The sequence below is a fragment of the Cyclopterus lumpus genome, chromosome 2 (genome assembly GCF_009769545.1).
Source record: "Cyclopterus lumpus isolate fCycLum1 chromosome 2, fCycLum1.pri, whole genome shotgun sequence".
In the NCBI taxonomy this organism is placed as follows: Eukaryota; Metazoa; Chordata; class Actinopteri; order Perciformes; family Cyclopteridae; genus Cyclopterus; species Cyclopterus lumpus.
Genome location: NC_046967.1, coordinates 10,427,798 through 10,445,824, shown reverse-complemented (window position 1 = coordinate 10,445,824; position 18,027 = coordinate 10,427,798). Strand labels below are relative to the sequence as shown.

General features: G+C 48.7%; 1 protein-coding gene across 1 annotated transcript in view; it reads right to left on the bottom strand.

Moving 5' to 3' along the window:
• LOC117740443 (receptor tyrosine-protein kinase erbB-4-like) overlaps positions 1 to 18,027 on the bottom strand; it is a 100,472-nt gene that overhangs the window by 44,882 nt on the left and 37,563 nt on the right. The window contains exons 4-6 of the mRNA XM_034546856.1: positions 3,586 to 3,720; positions 2,224 to 2,289; positions 700 to 818 (exon numbers count right to left, since the gene is read on the bottom strand). Of these exons, the coding sequence (XP_034402747.1) occupies positions 700 to 818; positions 2,224 to 2,289; positions 3,586 to 3,720 (320 nt within the window). The remainder of the gene's footprint in view (positions 1 to 699; positions 819 to 2,223; positions 2,290 to 3,585; positions 3,721 to 18,027) is intronic.

The window sequence follows — 18,027 nt, the reverse complement described above, 5'->3', positions numbered from 1 at the left end:
GGATGCTGGGTGTGGGGGTGTGGGGGTGTGGGGTGGGGGGGGGGGGGTGACACGGAGGATGAAGGTTTTCAATGTTCACATATTAGTCACCGGGAGTGAAAGAGTGAAAGAGCCCCTTTTTGCCTCTCCGGGACGCGAAATGGGAGAAAAAATTGGAGCAATCGATCCACGGCACCGTGATGTAAATGGTGAAATGTTTTCCCATAAACCTGCTAAGTGTTTCGTCGTTCCGTGGCCACGCCGGTAATTGTATCGGATGAGCCTTTCTTGTGAATTACAACGACAATATCGTCTCCGTCAGCGTGCGCGAGTTTGCAAAAACAGGAAGTCGTTGAGGTGATAAAAAGGGGGGCGGGGGGCGCGCTAATTGAAACACTGAATCACCAATTTGTTCTTCTTTTGAAGAGTGCGCCCGTGCCCTGGAAGACTTTTTTTACGGGTCCCCGTAAAAAAAAATGACAAACAATTCATCAGCCGGTAAACAAAAGCGGATCATTTTCGGGCGGGTGAGGAGGCTGATGAACAGATGTTGCGGAAGGGGCAGAAATGAGAGAGGAAAAAGATAGAGGATGCAAGTAAGTTAGGGAAGTAAAAGGAGCGGGGTTATAAACAGGGCAGCATCGTGTGTGTGTGTGTGTGTGTGTGTGTGTGTGTGTGTGTGTGTGTGTGTGTGTGTGTGTGTGTGAGTGTGTGACATACGAAGCAGTCCGTGTCCTTGGGGCCCGAGCAGCCGCCGGCACACTCGCGATGGCAGCAGTCGCTGACGTAAGGCCCGAAGCATCGACCGTCACACTGCTCCGCACACACCGTCTTCGTCACTGGAGGTGAGGAGGAGACAGAAAACGGTAAAGGTCTGGCTCGCTCACCCCCTCCTCCGCCTTCCTCTCGCGTTACAGCCGCACGCAAACATCCGTCCGAAAAGGAATGCAGGCAGGAAACAAATGAGGGCCTTCAGCGAGCTGAAAAGGTCAGACGAGCGGGGGTCGTGGCCGCGGTGTCACTGTCAACAGCTGCTCTGGAGGTGCCCTTGAACCAGCCTTTTATCCTCCCAAAAACCAGCTGAAACCCGGCAGCTCCAAGGTTTGCCTTTGAACTCAATTGTGTTTTTTTTCCTCTGAATAAAAGAAAGTTAACCCTCCACTGATTCATCATATCCGTGTTTGTACGATGAGTGTTTTCTGCCAAGCGGACCGATTGGCCGAAGACACCTTCCAACTGTGCTGATAATTCCCAGAAAAGCCTGGCTTTCCTTTTCTTTCTTTTTTTTTTTTTGGGCTGCTTTTTTGTTGCTATGCCAACTCTTGTGGTAACCAGGGAAATATTAACTCTTTTCATCCCGCATTTCTATTGCCAAACTATTGAAAAGGAATAGCCAGTATTATTAGTAGAGTACAAACACTTGGCGGCTCGCACCACCTATTGCATCAAAGTAGCTCCGATGCTCGCGCTAAAGAACAGCCTCCCACACAATATGGGAGGAGGAGGAGGAGGAGGAGGAGGAGGAGGAGGAGGTGCATCAGCCAGCGAGTCAGCAGGAGCTTGAAGCCGAGGCATTAAAGCACTCCCTCTCTACTGCGCTGGGAACATAATGATGCAGTCGTGAAACAAAACAACAAGGCCCTGTAGTCTATTAGTCTGCGTTAGTCTCTCCGGCTTCTGACGACGCGAGTGGAACTGCAATTAAACCGAGAAGCGACGTTTTTCTTCCCTCTCAGCTTCGTCCCTCTTTTGTCTCATCGCTTTTTTTTCTCCACTTTTCTTCTGGTTCAGTTACGAGAACTCCGCTCAACACAGCCGCATAAAAAGCCGCGACGTCGAAGAAGATGTATTTGCTTTCCACATTTATTATTGAATTTAGGTCTTTGAGCTCAAATGAAAAAGACATGAGATCTGTGTCAACAGATTAGATAGATATATAGATTATTCCAGTAAATGCAGTGGGATACAATGCCTTAAATTAACTAGCAGAATTTCACAAAGAAATAATTTAAAGAAACTTGTAGGGGGAGCAGTCATCCTGGCTCTGTCTAAAAGTTAAAAGAAACATCCAATAATGTAATAAACAAGAGACGGAGATGACTGATATCAGCCTCCGTCTGTTCAGAGCTCCAGTCCGGATGAAAACATGTCAAGTCAGTATCTGTGATGACCTTTTAACCCTTTAGTGGGCAGGCCAGTGGCTCTGTGGGGTAACTGTGTGTGTGTGTGTGTGCATATACTCACAGGTTTGACACTGGTCTTCCTGATGGCCCCAGCAGCGTCCGTTACATGAGCGATGACAGCGTCGGCCTGCAGGACACACACACACACACACACACACGCACACACACACACACACACACACGGACGGCGCTTCAGACAACTCCTCAGCAAACTTAAGATGTAGTTTTGACATGGAAACACAGCCCCCTCACATAACAAACAACCTAAAAAGTGTCGCCACGCACACCCTTAAAACTTTCCCCCCCGACTACTGACAGATCCGTCGAGTCTCCTACGCTCATCCGACAATAGACCCCGCAGCCATTGTGGCGACTTGTGGCCTGTGGAAAAACACAAGCGTTGAAAGACAGGCTTCCACTCCCTTCCGTCAAGCGCCGGCACCGGCAAAGTGGGACCTGACAGAGCGCTAACAGCCCTCGCCTGCCAGTGGCCCGTCATCAAGACTTAATTGACTATGGGTTAATTACAGAGCGAGTGGAATAGTACAGCAGATTGTCACCGGGCCCCGTCAACCACTCCCACCGTGGGGTTGTTAATGTTAAATACTAACCGCGGCGCTGGCAAAGGGCCCCAATTTGGCAACCTTAACTCCCACTCGCTTCTCTTGTCATTTTTTTTGGCCCACCTCCTCTGTTGTTTGCTGCTTTTCATCCTCCTCCTCCTCCATCGGAGCCATTTCATCAACAAAATGGCATTTTCTTTTACACACATTGTTCTTAAAACTGTCTTTTAAAACCAGCTCGTCAAAGAAACTCAACATGCCCCCCCCCCCCCGAATCACTAATCACCCCGGCATGTTTTCATGCAGAGGGCACGAAGAAGAAACTTGCTTAACTTATGCTTCAGCCCGTCTCCATCTTGAAATTAGCAAAGAGGCTGTGCAGGAAAAGTTTGAGAGAGTCGGTCAGCGTCAGAATGTGTCCAAAAGCAGGGTGTCTGGGGGGGGGGGGGGGGGGGGGCCTGGGGGACTGTGGGGGACTGTGGGGGACCACGGGGACGTGGGTGACACCAGGGGGAAGGGGGGCAGCTTCAAAACCAGTTGTCAGATTCACTGAGATTTTTAAAAAAAAAGAGCGCAGCAGACAGCAGCTCCATGGGCCTCGCTGCAGAGCCGCTCTCGCCCCACCACAATGGAAAGGTCCACGCGTTGATCTAACACTTTGTGATTTCGCTTCCAAATAGCCGGCGGGCAAACGGAACGAATACAAAGAGATAGAGCACGACTGCTGCTGCTGGTGCGTGTGTGCGTGTGTGTGTGTGTGTGTGTGTGTGTGTGCTTCCAAGAGCATGTCGGAAGGATAATTTGATTCTCATCCAAAGTTACTGGTTCCACTGGTCTGCCCGCCCACGCGCGGTACTCACATCCGAGGTTGCTGTTGTTGGATGGTACCACCAGCAGCTCGGCCTGGGGGTTCTTGATAATGTCACGCCAATGGATGGTGTCCGCATGGCACAGGAATTTGTTCTGGTCGACGTACACACCGCCGTTCAGTATCTCTGCACAGGGGGGGTGAGGGGGGGGGGGGGGGGGGGGAGAAAGAGACACAAGAAACGCAACGCAGATGGAGAGGAATGAGCACAGAGGCATTGGATATATGGCACATGTACGAGATGGCAGAAAATCCATACTTCAAGGTGAACTCTCAAAGTACCGCGCCGCATTAAGTGTTCCCTGAAGTCCACCTGAGCATGAAGATAAATGTTGTTGACAAATGCACACGGTAATTCAATGCCGCGGCCACGGACAATGATGTTTCATAAAGAGGCCACGGCACACGCACGGGAAAAAAAGATGGAAAAAAAAAGAAAAGAAAAAAGAGCACGACGTAACAAAAAACAGCTTTCCAGAAGAGCTCCGAGCGGCGCTCCTAATTATGAATTGAGTATTATAGAATTTCATTGAGCTTGAGAGTTAATTAGCGTGAATGCCGGTGGAAGACGGCAAGATGCTTGTTGTGGTAATTAAAACTGAAATGTGAACACTGGAGCGGATACATAGCTTTACATATATCCTCATTGAGGATGCTGTTCATGAAATAAGCGTTTATTAAAAAGGGAGTCTGAGTTCCTCTCATGCTGTAGGTGGAGAGCAGATGTGCTAACGGAGTGCATTGATTTGGGATTTCTGGCTGCTGAGTAAAGAAGAAGAAGGAGGAAAAAAAAGAAGGAAAGAAGCATTTTGGAAAATGTTTAATGTCTTATTGTTGTATTATCTCCAAGGTCTCTCTCTCTCTCTCTCTCTAGACTCACTACAGGCCCCCATCATCAACGGGACAGAGACAATAAGGGATCTCTTGACCTCCTCTACCGAGCGGAGAGCCGACGCACCGAAGACAAAGGCGGATTCCTCGTCCCCGCATCCGCTTAATAGCAAAAAAATATGTCTTCTAATCGAGGACCAGCGCCCTCAACAGATGCCAATTCTAATCCAGGATTTGGACATGGACGCAGAATGAAATGATGGAGTAATCCCCCCCCCCCCTCCGCTAAACCTGTCCCAAGCCCTGACCCAAGGCAGAAGAGAAACACCCCCCATCAGCATCTCTCTGGGACACCAGCTGTATTATTTAACCTAGTTGAGGGATTTAGATGCAATCACCTCCCCCCCGTGAACGTGAAGTAGCGCCAGATTCCGTGAAAGTACTTGTCATAATAAATTAAATTTGATATACATAAATATTTTGAAAAAAAAGAAGAAAAGTAACAATGTGGTTCAAATCGGGGGTGTCCGGATTAGCCGAAGGTAAAGAAGGATATTATCTCCCCCCCCCGGGGGGGGGGGGGGGGGGGGGCAGATTATTAACAGCGCGTGAGTTATGCGGACGATTCAGGAACGCGGGAAGCTAATCACGACCATCCGACCCCTGATTAAAGAAGTGGGGCCTTGGTGGAGACGGGGGGCATTTATTCAAAGCCCTCTTAGAGGTGACACGGCGCTCCGTCTGCCTGCTGAATGGCCTACAGCCGCGGCTTCATGTAATCATGTTCCCGTCACAATGGACGATTTATCAGGGGCTGTTTTACATTCACGGGTTGGCGGGTGAAGAAGAAGAAAGAAGAAAGAAGAAGTAAAAGAGACGGGGCCGCCGCGCTTTAGTCAAATATGTCAGCGTGCTTTGATGTCGTTTAAAAAATATATATATACTAATAAGAAATTAGCGTTAGCGGGGGACGGATTTCTGAGGGTATAAATGACCTGAATAAGCATAACGATCTACAGGAGATGTGACCTGCGCATGTGTGTGTGTGTGTGTGTGTGTGTGTGTGTGTGTGTGTTTGGGCCATTTGCTTCCATCCGATGTAACGGGTCTTCTTTCAGAGGAAATTACTATTTGACTACTTTTTATAAACCTTCAAAAATGTGTAATATATATACATGTATATATATATAACAACTGGGGAGTTGTCATGGTGATATCTATTAGTTAACACGTTTCCCCTACTCACCTGTAGTGTCTGACAAAAACACATCTTTAAAGGCCAATTTTTCTAAATGAGTTTTTTTGGGGCAGAAATCTCCACCGAACTTTCCACTTTCATTCCTCTCTATATTCTGAAGTTTTTTTACATGATGGATTTCTTCACATATCTTTCACGGCGTGATTTATACAACATTTTATCCCCAAAACATGGTCAAATTGATTCTTTACGGCTGCTGACAATATTTTTCTGATTCATGGGGGTGATAAAAAAAGAAGAGATATCGATAATGCCCTCCGTAAAAAACCTTTGACTCTAATGCGTCAACAAGATGGAAAGAAGAATGTTGGACGGATATGGGGGGCGAAGAGCCGGACCACTTCGGTTTTTTGCTTTTTAAAATATGTGAGACAAAAAACTTTTAGGGTGTGGGTGTGGGGGGGGGGGGGAAACAAAAATAACACAGGGCACATTTTTCATAACGTCTTCTTTTTTTTAAAGTAATAATTTCTACATTTGACGGCATGACAGATAAAATCCATTTTTGCTATTTTATGGGGGGCCATCTTTCTGTTCAACCCGCCCAGCAATGTCCCAAATGCTCTTTTAAGTGCTCGAGTCCAGATCCCCCCCCCCCCCCCGTCTGCTGGCTGAGAGACAAATTGCCCCCGCGGCTGTCCATCCGGGCAAAAGGCACTAAGTCTTCCAGCGGGGATGACAAGCCGGTATCGGGCGGTCGTTCATTAACGCGGCGACAGTCCTACGCCTCCGCCCCCCCCCTTCCCTCCTCCCCGCACCCCCACCTGCACGCTTCGATCTTTCCATCAGGTCGGGAGATCTACAGCCCAACGCCCCCACACCCTCCACGCGGCTGTGAGTTACGAGGTAGTCATAAAAGCTATTGTCCTGCATCAGGAGGGATGGGGGGGGGGGGGGGGGGGGGGGGGGGGGGGGGGGGTGTGTGTAGAGAACCTGCAGGGGAAGGAACCGAGATACGAGAAGAACATGAGAGAGAGAGAGCAGAGGTTATTGCTCAAGGTCAACACAATTAAATACAATTTAAAATATGTAACGTAATGACTTCCGATAGACTTTTACCGGTACCGAACGATCTATTCACCGCGTGTGCGTCACTTGTGATTGGTTGAAAACGAAACGTCTTCAAGTCACTCGGCGGTTCAGAAGGGGCCCTCGTGCAGACCGTACGTGGCCTTCGAGAGCATCTTCCAGGGGCCGGGGTCTAGGTCGAGGCTCGTCTGGGTAGTCCAGACGCCCCTCAATGCGTTCAATGTTCAAGGCCTTGAACCGACCTCAGATTTTCGCCTTCTACATCGCCAAAAAAGGAGCTTTGCAGTAGCAGTTTAACCCGACTGACAGGCGTGTTGGAGACTTATCCACCACAGATCTCATCCTCGCTCCCCTTCTTTCAATCCCTGCACTATTGATGCTAATTATGCTTTAATGAAACTGTACAGCCTGCTATCACAAAAAAGAAAGCCCGCCCCGATCCTCCTTTTAAGATAGTCGGTTTGACATAGTTCCCAGCTATGTGGGCTCCACCGTATGCTCAGGTCACGTCGGGTTTGGAGACCGTTTCCGCTGGAGCGATTTGCCACCGCTCTCTCTCTCTCTCTCTCTCTCTCTCTCTCTCTCTCTCTCTCTCTCTCTCTCTCTCTCTCTCTCTCTCTCTCTCTCTCTCTCTCTCTCTCTCTCTCTCTCTCTCTCTCTCTCTCTCTCTCTCTCTCTCTCTCTCTCTCTCTCTCTCTCTCTCTCTCTCTCTCTCTCTCTCTCGTGGGCAGTGACACAAAGTCAAAAAAAAGAAAAAGAAAGAAGAACACAATCTCACCGAGCGAGTGTCACGTTGAGTCAGAGATCAGTGGAGGAGAAGATGAGGAGCTATCAGTTCAAACTGAATATATTCATGAGCGACGTCACGTCTTTCCTGTGCACGTCATCCAGATCCCATCGTTGCCCCGATCATTACTCGCTGCACTGCCCCGAAAAATCTATGTCAGCCATTACAAAACAAACTGAAATTAATAAATGAAACCCAGACACTCACATCAAGCGGCGGCCCCTTCCCCTAATAACAAAACAGCAAATCACATTTAAACCTTTTTAGCCAATTCTATAGTGGAACGAACCATTTACTTCAGTAAGAAGAGGGGTGAGTTAAACGATGCCAGGAGACTACGCATGACTAAATGTATAATCCAAAGCACATAGGCCAATAAAAGGATTAACGTACTGCTACCCGTGACATTATAAAGCTATAATGAACACATGAGCAATTCAACTTATACATCATAATCATTCTCCCCTTCCTGTATTCTTTCAGACCTTCTTTATATTTTTACCATTCAAATCAACAAATATCACCAATATAATTCTGATGTTTTGCCAATTATAAGTTTGTGGAACAACACGACTGAAACAAGTGTGTGTGCGTTGCCATTAAAGTTGATAAATTAACCAATTAAAAGGCAGAAGATTGGTCTGGAATGAACGACGTGACGCTTGAGGAGACCTGATGGGGATGGGGAATAGAGGGAGGAAGTAACCTTTTCATACCCCTTGTGTTTTATTTCACATTTCATATTCAACAAACAGTTGTTTTCGACGTCGCTGACATGACAAGCACCTCGTAGTAAAGAGAGCGCCAGAGTGCCATGACAACACCCCCCCCCCTGTGACACTTGAACCATTCTGTCGAGGTGTCAAAAGAAAACAAAAGGGAGCGTTTAAAAAACGAGAAAAGAGAAGAAAGAGATCACGAGAGGCAAATGCGGTGCGAAGATTCCTCCGGAATATGCATTTGTATTGGCGAGGAACCGGCCAATCAGAGCGCAGGTAGTTAAGGAAGTAAAAAAACGATCCTTGTGCCAATTAAGTTCCTTTTACTGTCGTTTCAGAGGAGCGAAGAGCCCCCTAGTTTGGAGTAGCTTCTAGGCACCAATCAGTGGCCGGAGCTCTGCAGGGAGCCCGCTGATGAGCTTTCATCAGTGCTGCTAGCCACTTGTCCCACATCGCTTTTCTCTCCCTAATTATGTTGATGAATAAGGCCGTAACGCACCCGTTTATTGTCACGTATCACACACAACTCAAAGCGTGGGGCCCCGGGGCCGTTCGGGGGCCATCCACTCTGCTCTTTTTCATTAGGATCATCTCTCCATCCCCACACACACACACACACACACACACACACACACACACACACCATCCCCCACCTCCCGCGACGCAACGCACTCGCTCACTCCGACTTGCTGAGCACGGGGAACAGAGGAATCGAGATGATCACTCTTTCTCACCCCCCCCCCCCCCCCGCTCTCCACAGTCGACTGCCCCTCTTTTTCTTGAAAAAAACCCATACGCGCTCAGGAAAAGCCCTCGGACGCCCGTCGCACCTGTATCCATCTGAAATTAAAAGACATAAAGAACCTCTCCGATGAACACCTTCCAGTCCAATAGCCAAAAAGCCTCTTTGAGCCTCGCATTTGTAGGCTGAGCATGGGAGCTAAGCCGAGGCTTTACCTTTTTAAATGCCAATTAATCTCTCGGTGCTCGGGAGAGAAAATGCAGAGAGCACCAACGGATGCCCCACCCCCTTTTTTGTTGTTGTCATTAATATGTTTCCCCTTAAAATAAAAAAGAAAGTCAGATGCATCTTGTTTATGGCAATTCCATCAAGATCCATTTGTCGTGCCATTAATGAGACGTCATGTAAAAAAAGGTCACGTTCTTCTTCATACCTATCATTTCATGCTATAAATAGATTTTAAAAAGATTTGGGCTTTATTTGAGACAAGCTGGCATTCGAGACAGGCCTTTACCTCTATTTCCCCCTGCTCTATATTGCATCATATTTGTTTTCTGATCGGCACGCGTTGATAAATCTGCTCACATGTTTCACTTTAAAACGCCTTTCAGTGGCTCAGAGAGGCATGAACCTCTTCCTGGTATCCCCTTTAATATGAATACATAAAAAAAGAACTTCCACACACAATAGAAGTGCTCCATTTAATGGTGTGCCATGCAGCTTTTGGCCATAGACCTTTGTTGGGCGTAGGCATACTGAAGTGTAAATGTTCCCATACACTAAAAAGGTATTTTAGTCTGCCAGGTCGAGGGCTGGACACCTCAGCTCTTAACATCCGCATGTTGGAGTGTTGAGTTTCACCGGCAGCTGACACAAAGAATAAAATACTAGTGAAAATGGTCATTGTTTGAAAAAAAGCCGTCAGTCACGCATGAATACGGCGTTGCACCGAAGGAATGAACGTGGAAATGTGGATTGAATTGAATTTACCATATCAGCGGAGTCATTCCCCCCCCCCCCCCGCTCCCCCCTACCGCACTTATTGGGAAAGCCAGCACGCCGAGGCATTGTTTGGAGAGCTTTTATTTGAGAATGTACTGGGGATGTGTGTAAGCTCTTTTTGCAGTCATTTGCATGCATGAGTTGCCGGCGCTCTGCGTAGCCTGTGACACGGGCGCCGACAGCTGGCGTGACAGAAGGTGCCGAACTGGGCGGATGATACAAATTGCCTTCATTTTCTTAGAGTGTGAAACCTCTTCAGGGGGGGAGGGGGGAGGGGGGTGGGGGAGCGTCGATGAACATTACACAACTGCAACACATCTGCGACTATAATGACGAAGTTAAGTTGGAGAGAGAGTTCCCCCCCCCTTCCCCAGCGGATAACAACGAACGGCGCGTAGAAAATATACCGGATGGACGGAAGAACACGAAGAGGCTAAAAAAAAAGAAGATCGCAAAAACAGTTGCCGTGCCAACCGGCATCCCACAAAGCGCTTTGAACTTCCCCGCCGAGGCGACGGGAGACCGTTGGGTTCCTCCCCTTTCATCTTATGGACCCACAATGCACCGGTGGGAATGAGCGACACTTCAGCGGGAGCATAGCTAGTCCTGGTAGGGGCTGAGCTTTGGCAAACGGGACGGTGTATTGGTGTGTGTGTGTGTGTGTGTGTGTACGTGTTGCGTGAGCGGCTCACAGATCAAAAAATCTAAACCACGTGATAACATTTCTCTCCTCGGGCCTAAGAAAACCGATTTGAGGTACGTCTCGACTGGAAAACAAGTCGGTCTCTCGGGGAAACCCGCTGTGTGTAATTGTGAAGCACTCCACTGTACAGTTGCCTCCAAGCATGTTTACTCTAAAGAGGGGAGGGGAAAAGGAAAGAAAGAAAGAAAGAAGAAGAAGAAAAAACAAAACACACAGAGGCTGTTGAGAAAGTAGCGGCTTAAGTGGAAACGACTCCTCAAATCCCATGAATAACTGTTAAGTCTCCAGACTGCAAACAAGCCGCTGGTAGATAAATGGCTGCAGATCGCCAAGATAATAGAGACAGAAAACGGCGACTAGTTTGCCTCGAGGCACGAGGAAGCAGAGCACCCCCCCCCCCCAACAACGGGCTTCGGTATGCGGTGGCCAAAAGGATCAAAACTTTGTGCAAAGTGGGCGTTTCCTTGTGTCATTTACCTAAAGACCTGACACCTAAAAAAGGGTGTGCCGCATTTTATAGATGACATAATCCTTTCCACACCGTGGCTCGGGGGGGGGGGGGGGGTGTCTCTGACTTGAGGAGAAGTTATCCGATCTTCACGGCAGAGGGGAGGTGGGTCTCCAGAGTCCCGTTTTCCCCACTTCTCCATTATTAGCTCTGCCAGACCAAAGAGATATTGTGCCCGGGTGACAAATTGGAGAGGAGCGCGAGGGGCGCCCGACAGTGCGGGGGAGGCCCCCTCCATCTTCTCCAAACCCCCCCCCCCCCCTCCCACCACCACCACCTCCTCCATCGCGTTCTGGAGCCGCCGCCTGCCGCGTCCTCCCCGATAACCATAATTGTGTTTTAAAGCCCCTGATTAAATTTCGCAGTCTCGAATGATATTGTTTTTGCGATGAATCCTTATGAAAAATGCTTCGGAGGAGATTATGGAGGCTGTGTGTAGGTGCTTGGAGGAGGCAGCCCAAAAAAGATGGAGGCGGAGATGACATCAATTAGTTTTTTTTTGTTGTTGAATCTTCCAAAGATTCCATGGGAAGCTAAATGAATCCCTGCCATCCACCCGTCTGTCAGCGTTTCCTGACACAAACACTCCAAAATCAACACACAAACACAACTTTCGCCTGTCCCTCGCTCTGCAAAATGGAAGTGTCCCATCGGAGTGTCACAGTCTACTTCTGGGGGAGGCGGATTTTTTATTTTTTTCTCTCTCTCCCTCTCTCTATTTTTTAGAGGTGACACAAAATGCAATCAGGGGCGAATGAGAAGCCAGCAAATTCAATAATGGAGGCAAATGAAAATGGAACTGGAGACTCTGCACTTAAGGCGGGATGGGCTCACGGCCCTAATAAGCCCTCTTCTGTCACCGCTTCCCTGCATCTAAATTAACCAGAGGCCCTCCAATCAGCGCGGGCAAACGAAAGAGCCGGCCAAAGAGATGCCGGCGCCGCTGAATACCAAGCAGGGCCAAACGAGCGGCGGCGGCGGCGGTCGTCAACGGGGGTCCAACGCCGCCGCGCGTGGATGTGTGTTGCCGGGGAGATTAGCGGAGGATCTATTACTTGCCGTGAAGTATTATCACATTTGTGTTCACAAGCAGAATTTAATTTTTTTTCCACTTTTGTTAAGTTCGGAGCACTCGGCTCCTTTTTGAAAAATCAATTAAAAGCCACCGAGCTCCAAAAAGAGACGCAAACCTGCTAAAGTGCTTTTTACCGGGCCACGTGTTTTCGAAAGTTTCGTGGTGAGCTTTTTTGTTTTTCTCCAGGCGACCCAGGGGTCAAGCAACTCACTGCCGGCTACAGTACAGTGGGTCGCTTTACAGAGGAGTCGCCATGACAGTCGGCTCTGTTATTAAATAGCAAAGACCGTCAAACTAAAACTCAGAGGGCGCGATGAATGGATCACAGGAGAGCCATCAACTGAGGAGCTGGAAATGTTGCCTGTGATTCAACGTCCAGGAAAGGTTACTTTTGATCCTTAATGTGCACCAGCAGACACACACACACACACACACATGCACACACATGCACGCAAACACGGCGTGCATTTTGTAATTCAAATTTTTATGGAAGCAAAATGCTTAAGAAGTGTCGAAAACAGAGCTCGCCACACACACCTACAACTGGCTAAATGGGCAATTTGTCACTTTCCAGGCACAGAGCGGCAGCACTCATCCCTCCACTTGGGGTAATTTGGGACACACACACACACACACCACATACACACACACACACACACACACACACACGCCGGCAAATTAACTATGACCGGTAAATTGCCTCCACCTGGTCCCACAGTATATTTAGCGTGCGGCGTGGCGAGCCGGTCCAGCTCCGCCCCTCCCTGCGCGGGCTTTTTGAGGCTTCCTCCACAGACGCAGTGGACGGACTTACGAATCAGTGGCAATGATTGGCGGTGCTCGACGCTCTAATGGTATCGCAGTTGGGGTGGGAGGGGAGGGGGAGGGGGGGGGGGGGGTTACGTGGCAGATCTCAAGAGGGGCTTGGACGGAGGGCGCGGCACTTAAAACAATAATGAACCCCCCTGAAAATGTCATTAAAAAACCCGCCAAAGTCAAGCAGCTCGCAGACGGCGGCGAGAGAATTAGGACTCAAAATTGCACACGCACACACACACACACACGCACACACGCACACACACACACACGTTTCCCTCGAGGCCCCCTAAAGCATGCAAATATGTTGCAATGTCGGGAAGGAGCGTGGGGGCCGGTGGCGAGACGAATTGAATTATCGTCAAAGAAATCGCATGCAAAAACTGTTTTTAGCTTTATGATGCTGCATTTTTGGGTTGTTTTTTTTAAAAGAAGGATTGCGTAACACCGTGTGGCCCCAATCTGCATACAAACGTCAGGGGGCTGGTCGGGTTTTCTCCTGGATGACGCAGTGTTTTTGCTCCCCTCGCCACCAAAATGGCGCCGGTTCATATCGTAACATTTTTAATTCTAAAGTAATTCTAATGTCCGGAACAAAATAAATCCAGCTCTAATGAGCTAGTTTGATGAAGTCATGGCTATTTGGTTTGACTATGTGGAATTTCCAAGGACTGTTAAATGGAAATGCCTCAGCACCCATTACTTACTTTGTATTCATCACTTTTTTATATCTACATTCATACACAGGCATACGAGAGCTATTGTTGCTAAACAAAAAATAATCTGTTGCATTCGTCCCCTTAAGGCCATTCAGGCTGAGACCTTTTGTCTTGAAATGAGCTCTTCTGGCACAACGTCTGCTTCCTCCATCCTGACCTCCGGGCCTCCATCGTAAACCTTCCATTTGTGACGAAAATCGCAGCTTTCGAGCCGTTCTGAGGGAGAATGTTTGAGGGCCATTTCTCCCGTCAGGTTAGCCAAGGTCAGCTCGGGTTAGCCGAGGTCAGCTCGGTTAGCCGAGGTCAGCTCGGGTTAGCCGAGGTCAGCTCGGGTTAGCCGAGGTCAGCTCGGGTTAGCCGAGGTCAGCTGGGTTAGCCGAGGTCAGCTCGGTTAGCCGAGGTCAGCTCGGGTTAGCCGAGGTCAGCTCAGTTAGCCGAGGTCAGCTCGGGTTAGCCGAGGTCAGCTCAGTTAGCCGAGGTCAGGAGTGTGGAGAAAAAAAAGACGCAAGAAAATGAAGCGCGGAGTGAGACATGGGCGTCAATGAACGCCGCCTTCCTTTAACGAGAAGTGCCGCGGTTCCTTCTTCTTCTTCAGAAGAAGAAGCCGAGCAACAACAAGGTAGCATAGCAGGTTATGTGCGACGAGGACACGGCTGAGCATGAAAGTTCAGCGTCTTCGGGTTTACGTTACATCACTTTGTACTTGTTTTTTTTTGTTTCTTTGGTGTTTTTCCACACTACAGAAAAAGGGGGGGGGGGGGGGGGGGGGGGGAGAGAGATGAAAGAGGGGAAGAGAAAGAAAAAGAAGAAAAAAATAAAAGCAAAACTTTATTTCACAAGCAGACAAGAGGGGCTCGCTCGCCTTCTCGCACATCCACGACTGCAGCACTTTTCTGGAGTGGAAGAGCAGCGTTTGAAGCTGGGAGATATGTTTTAATCATTTGGCGCCTTAATGATGACACTGAATTCATTATTAATGGGCCGCATCGCTCCACTCTCCCTCTTCCACATAGCAGTCCAGAGTGGGTATTAGCATTAGCCGCTTTTTGCTCTATTTGATCTTTCTGTAATTACGCCACTTTTTGGAGATCAGACCACAAGCTTTAAGTTAAATAAAGAGGCCCTGGAAGTTTGTCTTTCTTCTGTACAAATTCCACACACAATTACTGTGGTTACCCCCCCCACCCCCCCCCACCCCCGCACCCCCGCTTTCTCTTTTTTTTTTTTGCAAAGAGGGAATCTGACTTTTTCCTCAACCCGATTTATTCATATGGCCAGATGGCCCTTAAGTGTTGGTTTAAGAAGTGTGGGAGGCAGAGAGAAGTAACAATGGCAACATCAGTCAGTTTCCATGTGAGATGTAGGATTCTCCATTCAGGTGTGTCTTTTTTCAAATAAGCAGAGGGTATAATATCTTTGATGATGGATCTTTATACTCTCCACCGAGGGGATTTGCTGTACAGACGAAATTCAGCCTTTATGACACTTCTGTAACGCTTTAGACAATTTATTTTCTTTTTAACATTTTCAAAATGAAATATTTACTCTCGACATATGGCGGGGGGGGTGTTCAATAAAACCATGTCGTGCGCGCGTGTGTCTACCCTAATCACTCCACGGCGAGATATCAGCAAAGCAAAAAAAAAAATCCATTCATTTTGCCGATTTCGCCGCGCATAATAAACCGCGAGCCGGGCAAATCAATAGTCGTGCCCCCCGAAAAGTGAAAATGCACATGGGGTTAATTAGAATGAAGTTAATCAATTCATCTCAGCAGCAACTGCTGTTGGTAATTTGGGCCTAAACGCATTCAAAACACTCGCAGAAATGCAGCAATTAGCGAGACAGCCGTGGTTAATGATCAGCTTGAAACTGGGGGGTGGAGGGGGGGGGGGGGGGGGGGGGGGTCGCTGCCAGGTCGTGAAAACCACGGCAGTGTCGCGACAGTCCCAGCGAGCGTTAGAGTGAAAGCAAAACAGGTGAGAGAGGCGGGGAGGTGATGGGGATGCTTTGCTTTCTGCACACGAGCACGTGGAGGGGGGAGGGGTGTGTGTGTGTGTGTGTGTGTGTGTGTGTGGGGGGGGGGGGGGGGGGGGGGGGGGGGGCACTTCTGCCAGATGGGAAGTTGGAGTCAGAGCTCTCTTTTGGGGGCACGCTGAGCCATTTGGCTCCCGTCCAAATGGGCAATTTCACAGGGTATAAAAAAATAAATAAAATAAAATAAAAAAAAGATGAAGAAGAAAAAAGATCACAAACAGAAGCAAAAGTTAAGCTAAGGAAGAGGATGGAACTGGATGTGAAAACCATTTCATACACGCCAGCTCATCAGAGTCTTCTGGTTGGTGTTATCGCCACTGCAGCGCAGCATGGGATAATTAGCACTGCAGAGTGCATGTGTGTGTGTGTGTGTGTGTGTGTTAGGTTATTAAGGCGTACATGAAGCTGCAGGGGCATCAGAGGGGGGAGGCCAAACAAGTTGATATCAGGGGAGTTTCTTTCACACAGATTGCTATATATTCCATACCGTACTCGACTGCACAGCGGTGTGTATTCTGACTCCGATGCCAAATGGAATTCCACGCCGCGCACTGAATCCACAGAGGGATGAAGCAGCGGTGAAGCTGTTGTTTAATGTATTGTGTGCAGTGACGAATGCTGAATATATATATATATATATATTTGCCTCCTGCAAAATTAAAAGTGTATTTCGTCATACAGTGAATCGAAGAAAAAGGGGCGCGGCAGTTTGCGTAGCATCATCGGGAACGGTGAAAAACTATCTGCCGGGCCTTCGTCGTGAGTTTATTTAAAAGTGAGAATTCACTATATTTACTTTCTTCTTCTTTTTTTGGGGGTCCCAGGCAGGAGGAGTGAAGGGAGGAGGATGCTTTCGGTGTGACTTGGTCTGCAGAACATGGAAGAAGGGGGACCAGGAATAGAAAGAGTCGGACAGGAGTAAAGGTCCTCCCGGGCCTCCTCTACTTTATAGGAGGAGTCCAAGTGAAGGCGCCCTCCTCCTTTACCGGCTGAGGGTGTCAGCATGCCCTTAAAACTCCCAGCAGTCCTTTATCGCCGTGTTCAGACTCCATAAAACGCTGCTTATTACACTAAATCTGTCATGTGCTTTTAATATGGATCACAGTTTTACGGCAAAGTCAATGGCATCCGATGGTTTTAACTCATTGTGCGTGTGGACGCACGGGATTTTATATAGCCGCTCGATTTCCGTCCCCCGTCCCCCAAAAAAAGTTACAGAGGGTGGTCAAGGACTGCAAGACACATGACTCCTGTTTTACAATGATATTAATTTGACACAGAATTGCCCGCAGGAGGAGGAGGACGAGGATAAGGATGAGGAGGAGGAGGAGGAGGAGGGCCTGGATGGATGGAGGGTGGATTGCGATGCCCACAGGAGAGCGGTGTAAAGCGGGCAGATCGATGCCAGAGAAGAAGCCTCCGGCAAAACACAACAAACGGCGATGCAGCCGAGGCGTTCTGGTGGCTTGGCTGGTTTTTCGGGCTCACGCGGTCCCACGCGGTCCCACGCGGTCCCACACGGTCAGTCCACGGCGGGATTGAGCCCGGTTTGTTACCCTTTTTCCTCGTCTCATCCTCTAGCAATAAAATCCTAAAACAAATCCTAAAAGGTGCCGCGTGTTTTCACCTTATTAAACAATCAACAGGCTAACGAATGACTTCCGACACCTCGCTGTGAAGCAAATTGTACCCGGCGGATTGGCAGCGTTCGTCTTTGTTCTCTGGCTGCGCGATGGAGGACATACGCGTTGGACGCGATTCTTCTACCGTTGGCCATTTTGTGCGATGCTCTGAAAGATTGAGCTCCCCGTCTCTCGCTGCCACGAAAATAAATCCGGCGAAACTTCTCTCCAAAAGCCGACAAGATGACGAGAATGAAAACTCACAAACGCTTTCTTCTCCTCCGAGTCCAACAGCTCCCGTTCCTCGACTCTCTCGGTAACGTTCAAACATCCGACGCGTTCCCTCGAGTGCGGACAGCGTCTCCTGCGGCCTTGGACACGGTCAACTTTTTTCCTGGACCTCTATTCCACATCTCTGTTTACCATCCTCCCTGTCACTCTAGACAGTGTGGCATCAAATAAAGCGACCAAAAATAAATAAAAAAGAGTGACCCTGACTGAGGGCCACTGCTTCTCCTCGAGATCGCATGTGACAGTCGTCCCTCAGCCTTGTGTTTTCTCTCCCGGAGCGATGGTAATGCTGCAG